The following is a 17,749-nucleotide window of genomic DNA, read 5'->3' on the forward strand; positions in this document are numbered from 1 at the left end:
CCACTCGAATCCTAGAATCGATTTTATAGTTCTTCTTCTTCAGACGCTTGACTTGCATCCACTAATGCTCGATACCTGGCACTCACTAGTGATTGGGGGGCAAGGTGGACTAATACCTCAGTTCTAAGCCTCGCCTTGGAATAAGGCAACCCTCCAGAGACGATGGCATCAAGAATATAGGAAACAACAGTGTTTGTCTTAAGAGGAGGAGTACGTAAGAGTGTAGCAACAACCTCTGGTGTAAGATCTTGGTTGTTATACCACATGTAATAAGTGCGAAGAGACGACAATGGTGGTGTCAACTTGGGGCGCGTTATGCTGTGGTATTTTTGAGCGTGCTTTTCGGCAGCAAGGATACGGGGATCCCTTGTATCATGAGGATTGTCCTCTGGTTGGGGTGTAGCCTTTGTTGTGGGCTTTGCGATCGATGGCGTAGGTCTGGTTTCTGGTGTTTCAAGTCTCACCTCAACATCAGTAACAACCTCATGTTCCCCAGAATCTGAAGTCGTATCACTTTCGTCAACATTATCAGCGGTCAAGAACCGAATAGGAAGATTCTGCTCGACGAAAGCTGGTCGAGGAGGAGTAGGCTGAAGCTTCATGCGTTCCTGCTCAAGCACGTAGTACAGCTGGAGACCAGCATATGCATCTGATGCGGAATCTATGTATGCGTGAGCTACAGAAGAACAGATGGCGTAAATTTTAACTCACATGCAACTTGATCTGCTGACAAACGCATCATCCAATTACTGGACCGCACATCATCTCCTTTGAACAACGGAAGACCTAACATCTCCTGTGTCTGCACGGCTAAAGACACCATGACCTTATTGATTCGGTCTAGCTCTCCAGCCTTCGAGTACTTGACAAGTTTGTAGAGGTGAGACAGCTCGAAAATCCCTTTACTGTTTATGCCGAGGTTGTTCTTCAATCTTGTGCAGTCACCCTTGATAGCCACTCCGACTTTTGTTACGCTTTCGTCTTCCATAATCCTCTTGAAGGTTGGGGCGACAAAGTCGTCCCTGGGAAAAAGTGCAACGTGGAACAAGCCTACACGACTTGGGCTAGCGATCTGGATGAGCGAAACATTTCGTCGAGGGTTGGAGCTGGCAGGACCCCTCGCAACAAACCACTCCAAATCGAAGCCAATGACTTTCTCGTTAGAAAAGTACCTTTCACAAACATGTTCCATCGTATGTTTTGAAGTGCAGTAGTGGACTTTAACTTTCTGCTCCTCGCCATTTTCTTGAACTTGGCGATACATTCTGTAGGACCAGAACGACTGGCTGGAGCCAGCCTTACTCTTCCGGGCTGTATCCCAAAGATTGGCGTCGATTGTGTAGTCTAAGGATGTGAGAGGTGCAGTGACGGATTCCGTCAGTGCTTTCTCCTGCTTTGAGGCCTCGACGAGATCGCCGCCTGTGTCTGATGCAACCTGGGTGCCTTTAGAGATTGTTTCAGTAGTAGGCAATACCAACCGATCTTGTTGATCGAACCATTCCACCGCATCACGCTCGAACTCTTCACCTTCGCTGAACTCGTCAGCTTCGATATCTCCCTTTTCGACATCACCAGACCCAGAGGCAGAGGTATGGACGAAGCGAGCAATATCTAGGAAAGGGTAAGGTGAATGATGATCATTTTTCGTAGAGAACCTGATCCCAAAAGCCGGATTCCACAGACGATTGTTTATAGTTGGTGGCATGCTGGAGCTGAACTCTTTCCTTTATAGATAGAACCGTCAGGAAGTTTTAAATCAAAGACGGGTACCTCAACATACCTACTAACAGAGAGGAACTGACGCGTTCTTGTCAGGGGTCTTGATACACTGCCAGCAATGCGCCCCTGTGAAGACAATATCATTGGGGGATGAAGTGATTGAAATGTAGCCAGCGTCGGTGAGCCATTGTGGCAAAAGCCCATGACCCTGATACGCGAAGACTACTGCGCAGTATGTGAGATTCGTTAGGCAGCCGCGTCAATAGGGCGATCATTGATTCTGAGCGTTAGCGGGTGGCTTGGGGAGGGTGGAGGTGGGCAATGAATTGGCTTAGTCACCGCGATTATCGCGAGAGCACGTGGGGACGTGCTCTACCTGCCTAGGTACCTTACCTATTCACACCTCCATAATCCATCCCATTTGAGACTTTGAGACGACGACCTTGACGACTTCAGCTCAACTTTGAGATAAAGCATTTGGCTTTCGGTAACTAAGACCGGCACTTCAGTAATCGTTCTGAGCAAAGAAGACGCTTCAGATCGATAGCTCTTCATTCGATCCACCCACGTCACATTTTCACAATGGCATCCCAACTGTTACCTCTCGGTGAGTAGCCCTCCATAGAGATCCTTGATGTATCAAAGCTACATACTAACTCTTCTGTGCAGAGCTTATCGACAAGTGTGTAGGCTCCAGGATTTGGGTCATTATGAAGGGCGATAAGGGTGAGAGATGAGTTTCTGCATGCTCATAGACGATTGTACTGAAAAGGTGATAGAATTCAGCGGAACTCTCGTCGGCTTTGATGACTACGTCAGTGAGTATTACTCTGCCAGATCGCCGCTACCGAAACTAATCACCGGTATAGATATGGTTCTGGAGGATGTAACCGAGTTGTATGAGCAACATCTTCATTGTTGCATTTCCGGCACTGGCTAACTCAATAGTGACTATTCGGGTAACCACACTAAACTTCCCAAGATTCTACTGAACGGCAACAACATCTGCATGGTGAGTCAATCGGAACTCGTTCCCTGCTTTTTGTACTAAAACTCTGTCAGTTGATCCCCGGTGGTGAAGGTCCAGAAGGAGCTGCTTGAGAATGGTCTACCAGGATCATAGACATCGCGAAACCTCTTTCGATCGAAACTCATCTCGAGCCCAGGCCTCCCCTCTTTTAAACTCAAGCAAACCTGGCGCGTCCTATTTTTTATGTGTGTCACAACATGCACATCAAGTGGAAACAAGGACCGCAGTATAGCTCAGAAGAGTCTGATCTCAAGCTCATTCCAGTTTATATCTGGTTAAAAATAAATAAGCAGTAACCTGCAGCCCCAACGCCGACCTTCCATGATGCCTGTCCGTTTTAGATGATCCCTGATAATGAACGCGGAACTCAGTGGCCGTTCTGCATGTTTCCCTGCTCACCAGTGTTGGTGATGCGTCTCAATTCCCATTCTCGCGTGAACTCCTGATGCAGCATCTCGAGTTGTTTAATGAGCTTCTCACAGACAGAAGTAAAGACATCGCGGGGAGTGATGGTACCATCTGTCTGGACTCGAATGAAAAGCTCAGGAACATTGGGATGAGCAACTGTGTACGATGTCAGCACAAGATTCATCAAGGGCGGCAGGATCTGTACTTTTATACCCAGCCATGTAGACATTGGGGTGCATCTTGAGGTGCTCGGAGAGAAGGTTACCCAGAGTGTGGTCTTCTTTCATGAGGACAAAATCGGAGGTATTGGACATTCCTAAAAATCTTGTAAGCAGAGGATAGACATAAGTCGTAAGAGAGCTGACCTGAGAAGACCTTTTCTTCTATCTTCTTCTCGCCCTCTCCGAGCAGGAACAACTCGAAACTGTCAAGTTTGTTAGCTTGCGAAAGACGTCAAGTAGTTCAAAGTAACGTAACGGGTCATCTTGGAGATTGAAATGCTTGGGGTTACCACCAGCCATTGTTTGATATTTGGTGGAAAGGCAAATATATGCTATGTGCTTTTTATGGCGTTGAAATAGATGAGATAAACCTGACTCGCTTGAGGAAAATGGTTTTTTAATTGCTTCGCAAAGGCAGTTCGCGAGATAATTTTTTCCCAGAGACAGTGCCCGCCACTGACGCCGCAAATGAACGCAGAACATAGAACCAAGGAAAGGATAGTTACTTGATGACTTTCAGACATTCGAAAACCCATACTGCCTTAAAAAAGGCTGGGCATTTATACTTAGGGGTAATGCCAACTAAGTAACACTGCCAGTCGCATAATGCTTTCTCAACCAACTGACGGCAGGGTGATGAGACAGACCAAGCTAGCAACTTGCCAGAATGAAAGATGTTCCCTATGCTAAGGAACAGACCGATTGTCGAATCAATATTGGGCATTTGGCTTCACATGGCGCTTGACCAAGCAGGATAATAAGAGCGTGTAGTTTTGGACTCTGACCTGATATCTGTGTTTTTTTCTTTCTTTGCCAGACTTAGAGAAGTGCAAGCAGCCTGAAAACACACGAGAGGAGACCTGAATAAAGAGAGAAAGTGACAGACAAAGAGAGAGAAAAAAAAAGACGGTCTTACCGATCAGGCGCGTTCATCTTCAGTTCTTGATCAGAGTGTTAGGTGGTTTGAGATTTGGCGGTAAAGTGGCGATTGCAACAAAAATCCAAGAATGTCAGCAGTTTGCGTTTCGAATCGCTCGAATCGCTCGGCGAGAAATTCTAGAGAATACAGCACCAAAAAGATCCAAAAGGAGGTTGTATCTTGAGCGAGTTGGTCAAGTTGTGAGCAAAGAGTTAAAGAATAAAGCAAGGTGATGCAGGGGCTGCCCTCAGAGGCTCGAAGCTTCAAGGCGCGACAGGTTAAAGGTCGGTTAATCATGACAATATGTACATCCAACCTCAACTTGCTGATGGCATGCTTCCAATTCTGCCATACATTAACTTTCACCATTGCAGGCTCAACAATGAAGTTCTTTCGTCATGCCGCGCATTCAGCCATCTTTGTTGCGGCGTGCTAGGCGCCTTTCGCCACATATCGCAAGCCTTCTTCCAGCTTGCCGGGACTTGAATTCTGCCCAGAATGAGCTCCGATGGCTAAGGAGCCATGTCGATGAATCACGGTCACGAAACAAATCATGGTTGTTAGAGAATCTATGTCGAAGAAGGGGGCGTGGTGAGCCACTTCAGTATATCATCGGCTCTCAGCCATTTGGCTCACTTGACATCAAGTGCAAACAAGGTGTTTTAATACCTAGACCAGAAACCGAAGCATACACTTTCCATCTAATAAACCTCATCAAATCAGGGGAGCTTCTAGGACAAGATGTAAGGAAAACGGCCCGCGGAGTAAACATAATCGACTTCTGCACAGGAACTGGTTGTATACCTCTTGGACTTTTCTCATCCCTCCAGCACTCAGTTGACAATTTGACCGTGCGAGGAGTGGATGTTTCACCTGTAGCCCTCCGACTCGCACAGGAGAACATCGCACGGAACGTCAGGCTTGGAAATTTGGTTAAGCCCACAAAACACAAGCGCCTTGACATCACAAGGGCAAACGTTTTCAGTGATGGCGACATGCAGCAGCTCGCCGTTACCCCCTGGGATATTCTCGTGTCTAATCCTCCATATATATCAGAAGATATCTGGCATCATGGCCGTGGGCAACTTGGCTATTCAGTCCGAAAATATGAACCGCGCCTCGCATTGGTCCCCGATAAGGACCTCCCTTGCCCCAGTAAATGCAACCCAGCAGACGTCTTTTACGCACGGCTTTTGGACATTGCAGAACTCCTTAAGCCCAGTGTGGTCCTGTTCGAAATCGGTGACGATGAGCAGGCCCGTCGTGTGTTGCAGCTGTACTTCAACCACCCAATTGCCCAAAAGTCAAAGACTGAAATTTGGCGTGACTTGCCTGATTTCGAGGGAGCCAAGGATGTAGAAATCCTCTTGCATCTCACTGAATCAAAGGAAGAATGCCGAGTTCCAGTGAAAGGTGATGGCCTCATACGATCCATTCTCATCCACAACCTGGAATGGGTGGAGCGATAGGGTAGTAGATGAACCTTCAGGAGCAAGAGAACTTCTGTCTTGGGGCCAAAGTGTCAAAAAATATATAATCTAAGGTCTACCAAATCTACACTATGTTGTACGAAACTTGCCTAGGTCTTTGTCACTTATAGTTGGTGTTCCTCAGAGAGCAAAAAAATACCAGACCTTTATATAGGGTGCCAAAATAAACTCAGTAAAAGATATCCTAAACTTAATAAAGATATCCTAAATTTATATAAAGTTACCGAAGTCTTTTTATCAATTAGGATCAAGGTCTCGAGTTTTCTTTTCTCCCCTAGGTTAACAAGTGCAAAACCGATGATTCATTTGATGTATTACTTCACACCATTACCTGAGATGTCAAGCATTGCAGAGCTGGACAGGCCTACGCATGGTAAGATAGAACAGGCATCACTCATTGACGTACTGACACATTCCCCGAGGCGATTATATCAGCCAATCCTCTCACCTTCCGCCCACAGTTGACCCCACACTCAGCAGCTTCCCCAACACGTGATCCTCAGTTTTCGAGCTAAGCAACCACTGTAGACTCATCACCAGAAGCTTTCACTTGGTGGTGTCATCCAACATATCCATATTCACCCATTGGCGCTGGGACTCCGAGTTCTCGCCATATACGACTGTATACCGGCCTCAAATATTAGTCAATAGCATCGCTGGCTTGAGCCGTGCTGCCCCATGAGATAGCACGGCGCTCTCAATTACCTTTATCTATACACACAACCCCGGTAGTTCCGCACTTGCGACAGCCTGCGTTGCCCGCCATGTCGAGATTTTTAAGACAATCAAGCCAGCTCGCACGAGCGACGAGATTGTCAACACAGCCTGCACTGCGCTTATGTGTAAGGCCGTCACTTGTCACCCGATCGATCCCCGCAAAGACTTCTGCCGCATTCGCCATTCGAGCAAGGACATATTCCTCGCAACCCCCACCTCCCGGCAAAGGTCCCCGATCAAACCCCGAAAAAGATGATGAGCATGGAAGCAAGCCATTGAATCAACACAGTGCAAAGAACGGGCCCGATGGAAGCAAGTCTGACGCACCAAAGCCGCCACCTCTGCCCGAAGGCTGGATTCACTTGAACAAGGAAGAACTGGCACATCTCGAGGAATTTACAAGTCGACTTCCAGAGGCTCAGAGGCCGGTGGCGAAGGACATTCTTGAGAAACTTCAAATTGTTGGCGCTCCTGCCGAGACCCGAGACCTTCTTCAGAAGCAACGCCAGAACGGGAACCTTTCGATCTTGGACAAGGGAAGGCTTATGCGATGTGTATACATGGTCACAGAACGGATAATAGAGTTGGAAGATCAACAGGAGAACCGGGATGGGCAATTTTCCTCCTTCCGCATGGACCAGGAACCGAAGACTCAGGACGGAAAGGGTAACACTGACAAGTCGAAGCAACAACAGCAGCACCAGCAGAAGGGTGGCAAGCCACCGAAGAATGAGCGCAGCGGGTGGCTGGAGGCTGTTCAGACTGGTATCGCCATTGGTGTCACTGTATGGATTGCGGAACTCTTTGCCAACCCTTTCTCTGAGAAGGAGATTACTTGGCAAGAGATGCGGAAAGCATTCCTGGATAAGGGCCTGGTTCAGAAGCTGATTGTCGTTAATGGCTCACATGTGCGGGTAGAGCTTCATCCATCTGCAACTGGAGCTACTGGTGAGGGCGGGCAACCTGCGAGAAAGAGCTACGTGTTCTCCATAGGGTCTGTTGAATCCTTCGAGCGAAAGTTAGAACAGGCGCAAGATGAGCTGGGTATTCCGCCTTCTGAAAGGATACCTGTGAGCTACGAGGCTGGCGGCAGTACCCTTGGCAACCTTCTTCTGGCCTTTGGTCCTACACTCCTCTTCATCGGTTTGATCCTGTGGACTCAGCGGTCAATGGGTGGACGTGGTGGCGCTGGAGGAGGTATGTTCAACTTCGGCAAGAGCAAGGCTAAAAAGTTCAACGCCGAGAGTGCTGTTAAGGTCAAATTCTCAGATGTTGCTGGCCTTGAAGAGGCAAAAACCGAGATCATGGAGTTTGTGAGCTTCCTGAAGCAGCCCGAGAAGTTCGAAAAGCTCGGTGCCAAGATCCCCCGAGGTGCTATCTTAGCTGGCCCCCCGGGTACTGGCAAGACATTACTTGCCAAGGCCACAGCCGGCGAGTCTGGAGTACCATTCTTCAGTGTGAGCGGCTCTGAGTTCGTTGAAATGTTCGTCGGTGTCGGTCCTTCACGTGTGAGAGATTTGTTCGCCGAAGGACGTAAGAACGCCCCTTGCATCATCTTCATTGATGAGATTGACGCAATTGGACGTGCGCGACAGGAGAGCGGCCGGGGATTCGGTGGCAACGATGAGCGGGAAGCAACTCTGAACCAGATTCTCACTGAAATGGACGGTTTCAATACTCGCGAGCAGGTTGTTGTTCTTGCTGGCACTAATCGAGCGGATATGCTCGACAAAGCCTTGATGCGACCAGGGCGGTTCGACCGACATATCTTCATTGATCGTCCTACGATGAAAGGTCGCCAGGAAATCTTTAAGGTGTATCTAAACAAGATTGTGACGAACGAGAACCACGAATACCTTGTTGGTCGCCTGGCAACTCTGACCCCTGGATTCTCCGGTGCTGATATTGCCAACGTTGTCAACGAAGCTGCTCTAATTGGTATGTTCTACCGGCTATTTTGATATTGTGTGTGTTACCTGGCTAACTTGCCTAGCTGCCCGAGGCAATGCTGATGAGGTCAAGATGGACCACTTTGAGCGGGCCATTGAGCGGGTTATCGGAGGTCTTGAGCGCAAGTCTCTCGTGCTGAAGCCAGAGGAGAAGAAGACTGTTGCATACCACGAGGCCGGCCACGCCATCTGTGGTTGGTTCCTGGAACATGCTGACCCTCTTCTCAAGGTCTCCATTATTCCCCGCGGCCAAGGTGCTCTGGGTTATGCTCAGTACCTGCCCCAGGATGCTTACCTGATGAACACCAACCAGCTCATGGACCGTATGGCTATGACAATGGGTGGCCGTGTATCTGAGGAGCTTCATTTCCCCACCGTGACAACAGGTGCTAGTGACGACTTCAAGAAGGTTTCCCAAATGGCACGAAACATGGTGACTCAATGGGGCATGTCCGAGAAGGTGGGCCCCGTTCACTTCGAGAATGACCCCAACCGCATGCAGAAGCCATTTGCCGAATCTACTGCCCAGCAGATCGACCAGGAGGTTTCCCGAATTGTGGATGCAGCCTACCAGCGATGCCGAGACCTTTTGACCTCGAAAAAGAAGGAAGTTGGACTAATCGCCCAGGAGTTGCTCAAGAAGGAGGTTCTCGTGCGAGATGACATGGTTCGCATCTTGGGCAAGCGACCTTTTGGTGACAACGAGGACTTTGAGAAATACTTTGGCGGCGGTAAGGAGGAGAGTACACCCCCACCATTCCCCGAGGAGACAGATACGCCTAAGGACCCCCCTACCCCTGCCCCAGCTTTCAAAAAGCTTGAGTAGAGTCGAAAAGACAAGTCGCCAAGCACATGGTTGGCGAAGGTAGCTTCCGTGGTACGATCGACGACGATTGGTCGTGCGCAGTGTTGCGGAGGCAAGACAGGAGGAGGAATACAGGAGAACTTGAGGCAGAGCGAGGATTGGCTGTGCAGCAACGAGGATAACGGCGAGGCCTATTCCAGAACCGAGGACTCTGATGTCAGGCCAGGACATTACGATAATTCGTCAGGAGGAAGCAACACAGGTCATGGAGGCCACAGCAAGGCGCAGAGAAAAGCGGCACTCTACTCTACCAAAACATTTGATCAATTCCTTTGGATGTTCAATGCGTTATTAGCAGAACCGGCACATCGCAACCATCAGAAATTACCCTCATCGTGTTGGAAAGCCTGGAGGTCGAGGCTAGGAACAACCGTGTAACAATGTATTCTAGGCTATAGAACTGTAAAACATTAAGTATATATTGATGATTGAATTCTCTGTCCTGAAAATGATGGTTTGAAGACGTTGTCGAAATTGTCTGGCTCGCCAATCTTGTAACAGTTGATCAAGGACCCATCAGGGTTATGCTGCCATGTATCCCATATTTCAGACAGGAGGCAGAATAGGCCTTGACAAGCATCTCGAGATGACGAGTTGATGTTAGCCACTGGAGGGTATGTCATTTAGAAAAGAGATCCCAGTTTCCTTGCGTCGCCCTACCAGACAACAATGCCATCTAAGGGACCGGAATATGAGTCGTAATTTATGGCTCCCAGCCCCGCCGAGGAACTAACAGAACAAATAATAACAGAGAATGCCGATCCTAGTGAGCTTGGCATGGTCTGAAGCAACCGGTGGCCGTCAAACGCTATTCTACCTATTAGTATAAGTCAAGATGTCGCGATTATCATCGACCGCGAGCTGGTGCTGTGAAGCTGATTGGCTGAGAAAGTTCCTCTGCTGACCGAGGTTTAGGAGGCTCTGCTCCCTTGGTGTAACCGCGTGTGTCGAAAAGGGTAATAAAAAGGTACAAGTTTTTACGACATCATGCACTTGTCGACAACAGGGTCAAGGTGGGCTGTCAACGTCGATACTTGCATCCATGTGGGATGGCTGGTAACTAGGACTTGGACGAAAGGTTCCGTGCATGTCAGGATGAATAAGGACTGGGAGGACCTAGTCAGTCTTCCACGTAGTAGGTACTAGTACAGCCTACCTAGGCTGTTGTAGTGATGATGATATTCTCATGATATCCATTGCACTGTTTATTGATTACCTATCTCTATACGTATTCGGGTATACATACCTAGGTAGGTACCTACCTATGTGTGTGACAGCCCTTAGTCGAGACACTGGATGTTGTCTTAATAAGCATCCCGATCCCCCACAATCGAAGTTTTTGTCTTGTCTGTTTGGCCGGCAATAAACGAGTATCGCTTTTGGTCTAAGCATGCATGCAATTGAGTCGCTTGCACTCTATTGGCTGCCAAGGTGTCTGGATCGCATCACTGTCATTATGGAAGCCATTCTTACATCACACTCCCAAAGAAGCGTGGTGGAAGTGCCTCTTTTTATGGTGTTACCCCCCTGTGAGACCCGATTAGTGGGTTTTATCGACCCGCACCGCAGTCCCTTGAACTGCTTCGATAAGGTATATATCGATGTAGTCTATTTCCCTTCCTTTTCCCCGTTACCTACTTACTCATTTCGGTGAGCACTGAGCATTTGGATGTAACCAGGACAGGGATGTTGTCGTGTTTAGTTACTGAGTGGAGTCAACAATCAATCACTTTCTCCGAAGACTGGTAGCCTAAGTCAAGACAAGTCAAGACCCTTGCACCGGTGACATTCTTGGGCGGCCGATTCTGATCTTTTCTTATATGTATGTATGTATATCAACTTTGTTGGTTTCCGCTTCCTACTGTCTCGTCTATTAATCACGGAACTTCCTCACTCAAAAGTCATCTTTGAAGTGTGCCACTCGTTGTTCGATACAGTCTGCATGAGGTACAACAATTTCTTGTCAGGCCTAATACCATTACAACAGTTCTTCGTCATTATCTCTAGAGGCAGCCATCATGGTTTCAGCTTCGCCAGGACACGAAAGAGACCACGATGGAATGGCCTCACCTCGCCAAAAACAAGAGGCTTGGTGGAGAATCCACCTCTTTCGTGGTATGATCAGTGACATCCGTCGACGAATACCATACTATGTCAGCGACTGGACGGACGCGTGGGACTATCGTGTAGTCCCTGCTACAGTGTATATGTATTTTGCCAAGTCAGTATCTCCATCTCATCTTGTCTTGCCTTCGTTACATATTAAACTGCGTGTGGCGCTGACTTCTCATCAAGCATCCTCCCTGCCCTGGCTTTCTCTCTCGACATGTTCCAGAAAACAGGGTCAAACTATGGCGTCAACGAAGTTTTACTCTCCTCTGTTCTTGGGGCGGTTATCTTCTCTCTATTTGCTGCACAACCGCTGGTCATTGTCGGAGTTACGGGTAATTTGATCTCCCTTTCCTACTACGCCGAGCTGTCCCTCTAACCATGCTTCTCTAGGCCCAATAACCGTCTTCAACTAGTAAGATTACTACTACTCACAAATGAATTTGCATCGTGGAGCTGACCTGGGCATCTGAAGCACCGTATATGATATCATGAAGCCAACCGGCGTCAATTATATTGGCTTCATGTGCTGGATCGGCATGTAAGTCGGCGTTCACCGTGCAACACGGGGCTCTTTTCAATTCCCACAGTTTGGTAACTGATCCATCCAGTTGGTCACTTATCCTTCACTGGATTCTCGCCGTAACGAACTCGTGCAACTGGCTCCGATGGGTCACGCGCTTCCCCTGTGACATCTTTGGGTTTTACGTCGCTTTTATCTACCTACAAAAGGGCATCCAAGTCCTCGAACATCTCGGTAGAGGACAAGAGTTCTATCTCTCCATCGCTGCCGCTCTTCTTGTCTTCATGGCAGCATACGTGTGCGGCGAACTTGGCGGGAGCAGCCTTTTCCGCCACCCCTTGCGCGTGTTTCTCAAGGACTACGGCACACCTTTGACAATCATCTTTTTCACTGGCTTTGTCCATTTCGGCCGTATGCAGGAGGTTGATCTTGAGGTTTTGCCCACTGGAATCGCCTTTGAGCCTACCAGTGGCCGCGATTGGCTCGTCCGCTTCTGGGATTTGAGCGTGGGTGACGTCTTTCTAGCTCTGCCCTTTGCAGTCCTTCTGACCATTCTCTTCTGGTTCGATCATAATGGTATGTTATAGAATATTGAATTCCTGGCAACCTTGCTTACAACCAAAGTTTCTTCACTTATCGCCCAGGGCAGCGAGTTTCCACTTCGCAAACCTGCTGGTTTTCACTGGGATATATTCCTCCTCGGTTTGACAACTGGTGTTGCAGGTATCCTTGGCCTACCGTTTCCCAATGGCCTCATCCCTCAAGCACCCTTCCATACGGAGTCGCTCTGTGTTACAAAAGCTGTCAAGGAAGATGATGACGATGGCAACCCAGTAGGCGGTGGCTATTCCTTCGAGGCCACACACGTTGTAGAGCAACGGTTTTCCAACTTTGCTCAAGGTCTCCTTACTTTGGGTACTATGACGGGACCCCTTTTAGTGGTCCTTCACTTGATTCCCCATGGTGTGCTCGCGGGTCTATTCTTTGTTATGGGTGTCCAGGCCCTTGAGGGGAATGGTATCACGAGCAAGCTTATTTTCCTAGCGCGCGATCGGGCCCTCACGCCTTCAAACAGCCCCTTACTTCAAATTCGCCGGCGCTCAGCTATCTGGTACTTTGTCCTCATCGAGCTCGTCGGCTTCGGTGCCACTTTTGCTATCACCCAGACTGTAGCCGCTGTCGGCTTCCCTGTCATCATCTTTGCTCTAATACCAATCCGTGCTCTCCTACTTCCCTGCATATTCTCCCCCGAGGAACTCTCTCTTCTTGACCAGCCAACAGCCTCCGATTTCATCATGGAAGGAATCGGGGGGTCATGGGGCGGCAAGGACGACGAAAAACCTGCTTTGCAACAGAGAGATGCCCTCCGACGTCCAGAACATCGCGATAGTGTGCTTGCGTATCCTGGTGTCCCTAGAAGGAGTCAGGAGGATCTTGCAGAGCTAGGTCAAATACAATCTAGGCAGAGCACAGCGACAAGAAGGAGGAGTTTGGAGAGACGACAACAAAGAAAGTCAACCCCATAGAGTAAAATATGACTTATGTTTTTGATAGAAAGATACAAGCCGATGAGATAACATGTTTGGAGGATATACCACTGTTTGATAGTCTCTCATCCCCAATAGGGACTGTATACGTTACTTAAAAATCTAGAAACAATCTTCGTTTACCATATAAGGGGAAAAGCCACTCTGGTCTAGGCAGGCTAGGGGAGGAAAGAAAACTTAGGACCTTAACCCCTAAACGATAAAAATATTTGGTAAGTCTAGCTTAAGCTTAGGAGGCATTTTACTAAGTTTATTTCAGTATCCTCTTTTTAAGTCTTGAGTTTTCTTGCTCCCTAAGTGCAGGCCTTGCACCCAGTTCTCCCGAGTCTTGGCCATGACTTCCACAGGATAGTATGGCAGAGCTTTGGTGGTGGCATCCGTTCATTAAATCTAGACGTATCATCCCTCTGCCCCTTTCCCACCATGCTATATAGCATGAACGCTTCAGACGCCAGTAATTATGCTACTTAATATCTACTCATCATCATCATCACTATCCACCACAAACCCACCCCGTACACGCGGTCTTCGAGTTACGACAGGTGCTTCATCCTCATCCTCATCCTCATCTCCATTCCTATTCACGCCGCCCATTTCCTCATCCTCGTCAGGCTGAGTCTTTTCAACACTGATTCGTCTCCTCTTGCGACCCTCTCCATCACTGCCATCTGGCAATGCTCCTTCTGGCTGCCCCCCGTTCTCTTCCTCAAGAGTTGTATTCATTGCCCTAAGAATGAAATCATCACCAGAATCAGAATCGTGACCAGAATCAGAATCGTGACCAGAATCAGAATCGTGACCAGAATCAGAATCGTCACCTCCTCCCTGATGCTCCTCACTACTTGATGCAGATTCTGTAGCTGCAATTCCACGCTTTCTAGTTGGCTTTTTAGATACAATAAGGCGTTCCGCAACGTGGCGGATGGCGGATGCCTTTGCTTCTGCCTCTCGTTCCCGAGCGTAGAAGACTTCGTCGTATTCAGAATCCGTTTCATCGTCCTCGGGCCTTACATACTTTTCTGATCTCAAGCGCTTCACCTTTTCTTGCTCTTTTCTTCGCCTTTCTTTACGCTTCTTTTGTCTTTCTTCTTCGGTAAGTTCTTTTCGAGGCCTACGTTTCCTGGGTGACTTCTTGGGGCCATCTTCTTCGTCAATGGGTTTGCGCACCGTGGGACCGAGGGGTCCGAACATGGGGTCGTCAAGCTCGCCCTCCTCATCATCATCGAAATCGGCCTTCTTGCGTGGCGCACTCTTGCGTTTCAGCTGGTGTTCTGCCAGAACTCCCTCGTCAAATGTTGGAGGGCTGAACTCGGCTTGGTTGATGTAGTGGATGGCATCCGTGAGAACATCGGCAGATACATCAGAAGGTATAATCCATGCGGACTCGGGTGTTTCATCTGATGCCGGGCCTAATAGCTGAAGACCGACAAGTTTCATAAGAAGTCGCATATGAGAGTTCTTGAACATGGCATTACGACGGTCCTTATCATCTGGACGCACGACTAGGCATTATTAGTGAAGGAACAAATACTCGAATCTCATTGAACTCACAAAATATAGGAGGAGCTTTTGGCCCCGACTCTGTTGGCTGTTCCTCAGCATCATCTTGTACAGGCTCAACTGAAGCCATTGCCTCTTCCGCTGCCATAAAAGCTTTACGTTCGCTCTCAGCGTCGCCGAGGATTTTCTTGATCCAGGCGACATGGTTTGCCTGGTTCTTGTCCAACATTGCTCCAACGACAATGGCGATCTGCCGGTCTAGCTCTTCAGTGTTTTTGAAGACCAGCTCAGCTGCAGATTTGGCTTTGCTGGCTGCAGTGACAGTTTGTCGTTCGAAGCCGTACTCGAGAAAGAAGGCAGTGCTAGATCCCTTGCTGAAGAGCATCTCCACAAGCAGTTCTGGTCGCTGTTCAAGCTTCTTGAAGCATTTGCGCAGTATCTGCTTCACCAACTCTTCCCACTCCTTGAACACCCTAGAGGACTTGTCAAGCGCAGCAGGGCCTTTGATCATGTTATAAAAGAGGTGAATTATGTCCACACGAAATAGCATGACACTCGCCTCTGCTTTGAAAGCCACGCGATAGAAATATCGATGCGCTCGCTTGAGTTGCGAGTCTGTCAGATCACGGTAATACTTGGTGAAAGCGACAAATGTATCCACTACGCTCTGGGGCGTGAAACGCGTTGCAAAGCGATGAAAGTCGAACTTTCGTTCTTTAGTTATTCGTTCAGCGGATGCGGCGTCATTGTCTGAACCGTCATTCTCGTCATTGTCATTTTCGATTCCTGCAGCGTCTTGGGCAGCCTTCTTCTTCCGTCGAGTTCGCTTCCGCGAGCGAACTTGCATATCGATGTTCTGCTTTGAGTATCCTTCCAGAATACGGAGGAAGTGGTGGACCAGTTCCGTGGCAGCATCAAGGTAGTTGAAGCTTTGGTCCTTGTAAGTTCTGATAATGGTGGCAATTGCATCGTGGGTTGCTTCTTCGTAAAATAGACGACTAAGCACGTTTTCGGCGATCTCTTCGTTGTCCTCGTTGCCTGACTCTGACATTTCCTGCACGGTGAGAAGGATCTGTGTAAAACAACGCATAACAGCGGTTAATTCATGCCAATCCTTCATCTCCAGCGACTCATGGAGAGCTTTATTGAGAGTGATGAACATCTCCTGGTTGAGAACACCTGCAACAAGGTTGAAACTGCTGATGTCCTCGCTGGGATTCTTAGTCGACTGTTTCCTTGCCTTGCGCCTCATGCGCTCGGCTTCCAGGAACCATGCTACCAAGTAGAAAAATTGACGGCGGTGATACTGCATTACATGTGGTGCCTCCCTATCAATGGTTTTGCGGACATGTTGGAACAGGGGGTTGAAGCCCGAGTCAAGGAAATCTTCGACAAACGATCGCAACTGGTCATAAGCACGAGAATTAAGCTTAGTTGGCAACCCGAGATCTTTCTCATCTTTATCCCCTTTTCGTGCTCGGCGAGGAGGTCGGAAAGTTTTTGAGTTATCCATCTTTTGATTCCTCATGGAGGCATCAGCCAGCGCATCTTGGCCCGAAAGTGATGACATCTTGCCGTCGTCTCGCTTCACCCAAATCATGGTACCGAATCGGTTGTGGCGAGTTGGGCCTTTGCGGTTGTATGCCTTCAACATGGACGACTCCTTACTCATCATATCGGCGAGCTCTCCAGCCTTGGCCTTACTTAGCTGCTGCTCATTCATGAAGAGCTTTTCAACGTCAACTTGTTTCACTAAATGATATATAATTTCCATGACAGATGTATCTTCGGTTCGAAAATCCTCTCCCATATTCGATGCAAGCGTCAATAGCACGAGGAAGATGTCTTGGTATGAGAACGCATCGATAGTGGCGGATCGAGATATTTGAGACTCATCGCCTTCGTATTTAACATCAGGGGGAGGCTCGATCATGGCGATGTTACGGAGGAAGAACAATACCAGCTTGATGATACCATGATCACGTTGTGTTCGGTCGCCAATCGGTATTGCCATGGATGGGAGAGCCACCCGTACAGCTGTATGAAGTACGCGAGCTCCGTCGTAATTGATAACGGCTCGCTTATATCCAACCTGGGCAAGCTCCAGGACCGGCATATGGCGGTGGTGATTGACCGTCATTCGCTCTCTGTCCCTTGCCATCGGCCACGTGAGAGGAACCATGAGTTCGAAGCAAGCCAAGGCTATCCTGGACTTGAATTTGCTGTCCGTGGCGTTTTCGGGCCACGTCGAGAGAATGGGGAGCAGATCACCCTCGATCAGGTTCGCCTCGTGTATGCATCGCGCAACATCCATCCGATTCGTCTTTTCGTCGTAGAAGCGTATCCATCGTTTTAGATCGCGAAGAACCTCGAGGGCATCGTCACCGAGTTGATAGCCGCCATCATCGTCGGCGCTGATGCCTCCAAGCTAGAATCCGCTTGTCAGAACATTCTAACTTATTGGTAATATGGGAAAACTTACCGCTGAGACAAGACTGTTGATATGCGCTCGCACTTCTGGGTGCACAATATCTGTTGATCCATCTGCCAACTCCATGATCTTGTTTCACTCAACATTGACAGACAAATAGTTGCCTGCCTCTATTTAAAGGTCGTGGGGTTGTGCTGCCTTGACAACATGAGAAAACATTAGTACTTAGGTAGTCCCACTAAGGCACCTACTTCATTATACGACGCGCTTAGACGCGTCTTGTCTGGCGTGTCTAATTAACGCGAAGCTCGATAAGAGTTG

The 17,749-nt window shown here is 48.5% G+C and overlaps 7 protein-coding genes across 7 annotated transcripts; 4 read left to right on the forward strand and 3 right to left on the reverse strand.

Moving 5' to 3' along the window:
- Nucleotides 1-23: 23 nt before the first annotated feature.
- On the reverse strand, nucleotides 24-1,705 carry FPRO_04821 (uncharacterized protein; the record flags this gene model as incomplete). The annotated part of the gene is made up of 2 exons (XM_031230374.1): nucleotides 24-661; nucleotides 712-1,705. The coding sequence occupies 2 exons, from the start codon at nucleotides 1,703-1,705 to the stop codon at nucleotides 24-26; spliced, it is 1,632 nt and encodes a 543-aa protein (XP_031080516.1).
- Nucleotides 1,706-2,301: 596 nt separating this feature from the next.
- On the forward strand, nucleotides 2,302-2,820 carry FPRO_04822 (putative u6 snrna-associated sm-like protein lsm5; the record flags this gene model as incomplete). Its single annotated transcript, XM_031230375.1, has 6 exons — nucleotides 2,302-2,326; nucleotides 2,389-2,445; nucleotides 2,499-2,537; nucleotides 2,589-2,616; nucleotides 2,668-2,731; nucleotides 2,782-2,820. The coding sequence occupies 6 exons, from the start codon at nucleotides 2,302-2,304 to the stop codon at nucleotides 2,818-2,820; spliced, it is 252 nt and encodes an 83-aa protein (XP_031080517.1).
- A 296-nt stretch (nucleotides 2,821-3,116) lies between these two features.
- FPRO_04823 (uncharacterized protein) lies at nucleotides 3,117-4,311 on the reverse strand (the record flags this gene model as incomplete). The annotated part of the gene is made up of 4 exons (XM_031230376.1): nucleotides 3,117-3,313; nucleotides 3,363-3,473; nucleotides 3,523-3,581; nucleotides 4,295-4,311. The coding sequence occupies 4 exons, from the start codon at nucleotides 4,309-4,311 to the stop codon at nucleotides 3,117-3,119; spliced, it is 384 nt and encodes a 127-aa protein (XP_031080518.1).
- A 384-nt stretch (nucleotides 4,312-4,695) lies between these two features.
- FPRO_04824 (uncharacterized protein) lies at nucleotides 4,696-5,766 on the forward strand (the record flags this gene model as incomplete). The annotated part of the gene is made up of 1 exon (XM_031230377.1): nucleotides 4,696-5,766. One exon carries the CDS (start codon nucleotides 4,696-4,698, stop codon nucleotides 5,764-5,766), a length of 1,071 nt encoding a protein of 356 aa, XP_031080519.1.
- A 785-nt stretch (nucleotides 5,767-6,551) lies between these two features.
- Nucleotides 6,552-9,279, forward strand: FPRO_04825 (putative matrix AAA protease; the record flags this gene model as incomplete). Its single annotated transcript, XM_031230378.1, has 2 exons — nucleotides 6,552-8,442; nucleotides 8,498-9,279. The coding sequence occupies 2 exons, from the start codon at nucleotides 6,552-6,554 to the stop codon at nucleotides 9,277-9,279; spliced, it is 2,673 nt and encodes an 890-aa protein (XP_031080520.1).
- Nucleotides 9,280-11,336: 2,057 nt separating this feature from the next.
- On the forward strand, nucleotides 11,337-13,476 carry FPRO_04826 (uncharacterized protein; the record flags this gene model as incomplete). Its single annotated transcript, XM_031230379.1, has 6 exons — nucleotides 11,337-11,539; nucleotides 11,614-11,762; nucleotides 11,821-11,842; nucleotides 11,903-11,968; nucleotides 12,039-12,526; nucleotides 12,575-13,476. The coding sequence occupies 6 exons, from the start codon at nucleotides 11,337-11,339 to the stop codon at nucleotides 13,474-13,476; spliced, it is 1,830 nt and encodes a 609-aa protein (XP_031080521.1).
- Nucleotides 13,477-13,971: 495 nt separating this feature from the next.
- FPRO_04827 (uncharacterized protein) lies at nucleotides 13,972-17,554 on the reverse strand (the record flags this gene model as incomplete). The annotated part of the gene is made up of 3 exons (XM_031230380.1): nucleotides 13,972-14,999; nucleotides 15,049-17,425; nucleotides 17,480-17,554. The coding sequence occupies 3 exons, from the start codon at nucleotides 17,552-17,554 to the stop codon at nucleotides 13,972-13,974; spliced, it is 3,480 nt and encodes a 1,159-aa protein (XP_031080522.1).
- Nucleotides 17,555-17,749: the final 195 nt, after the last annotated feature.

Source organism: Fusarium proliferatum (assembly GCF_900067095.1).
Source record: "Fusarium proliferatum ET1 genome assembly, contig: FPRO_scaffold004, whole genome shotgun sequence".
NCBI lineage: Eukaryota > Fungi > Ascomycota > Sordariomycetes > Hypocreales > Nectriaceae > Fusarium > Fusarium proliferatum.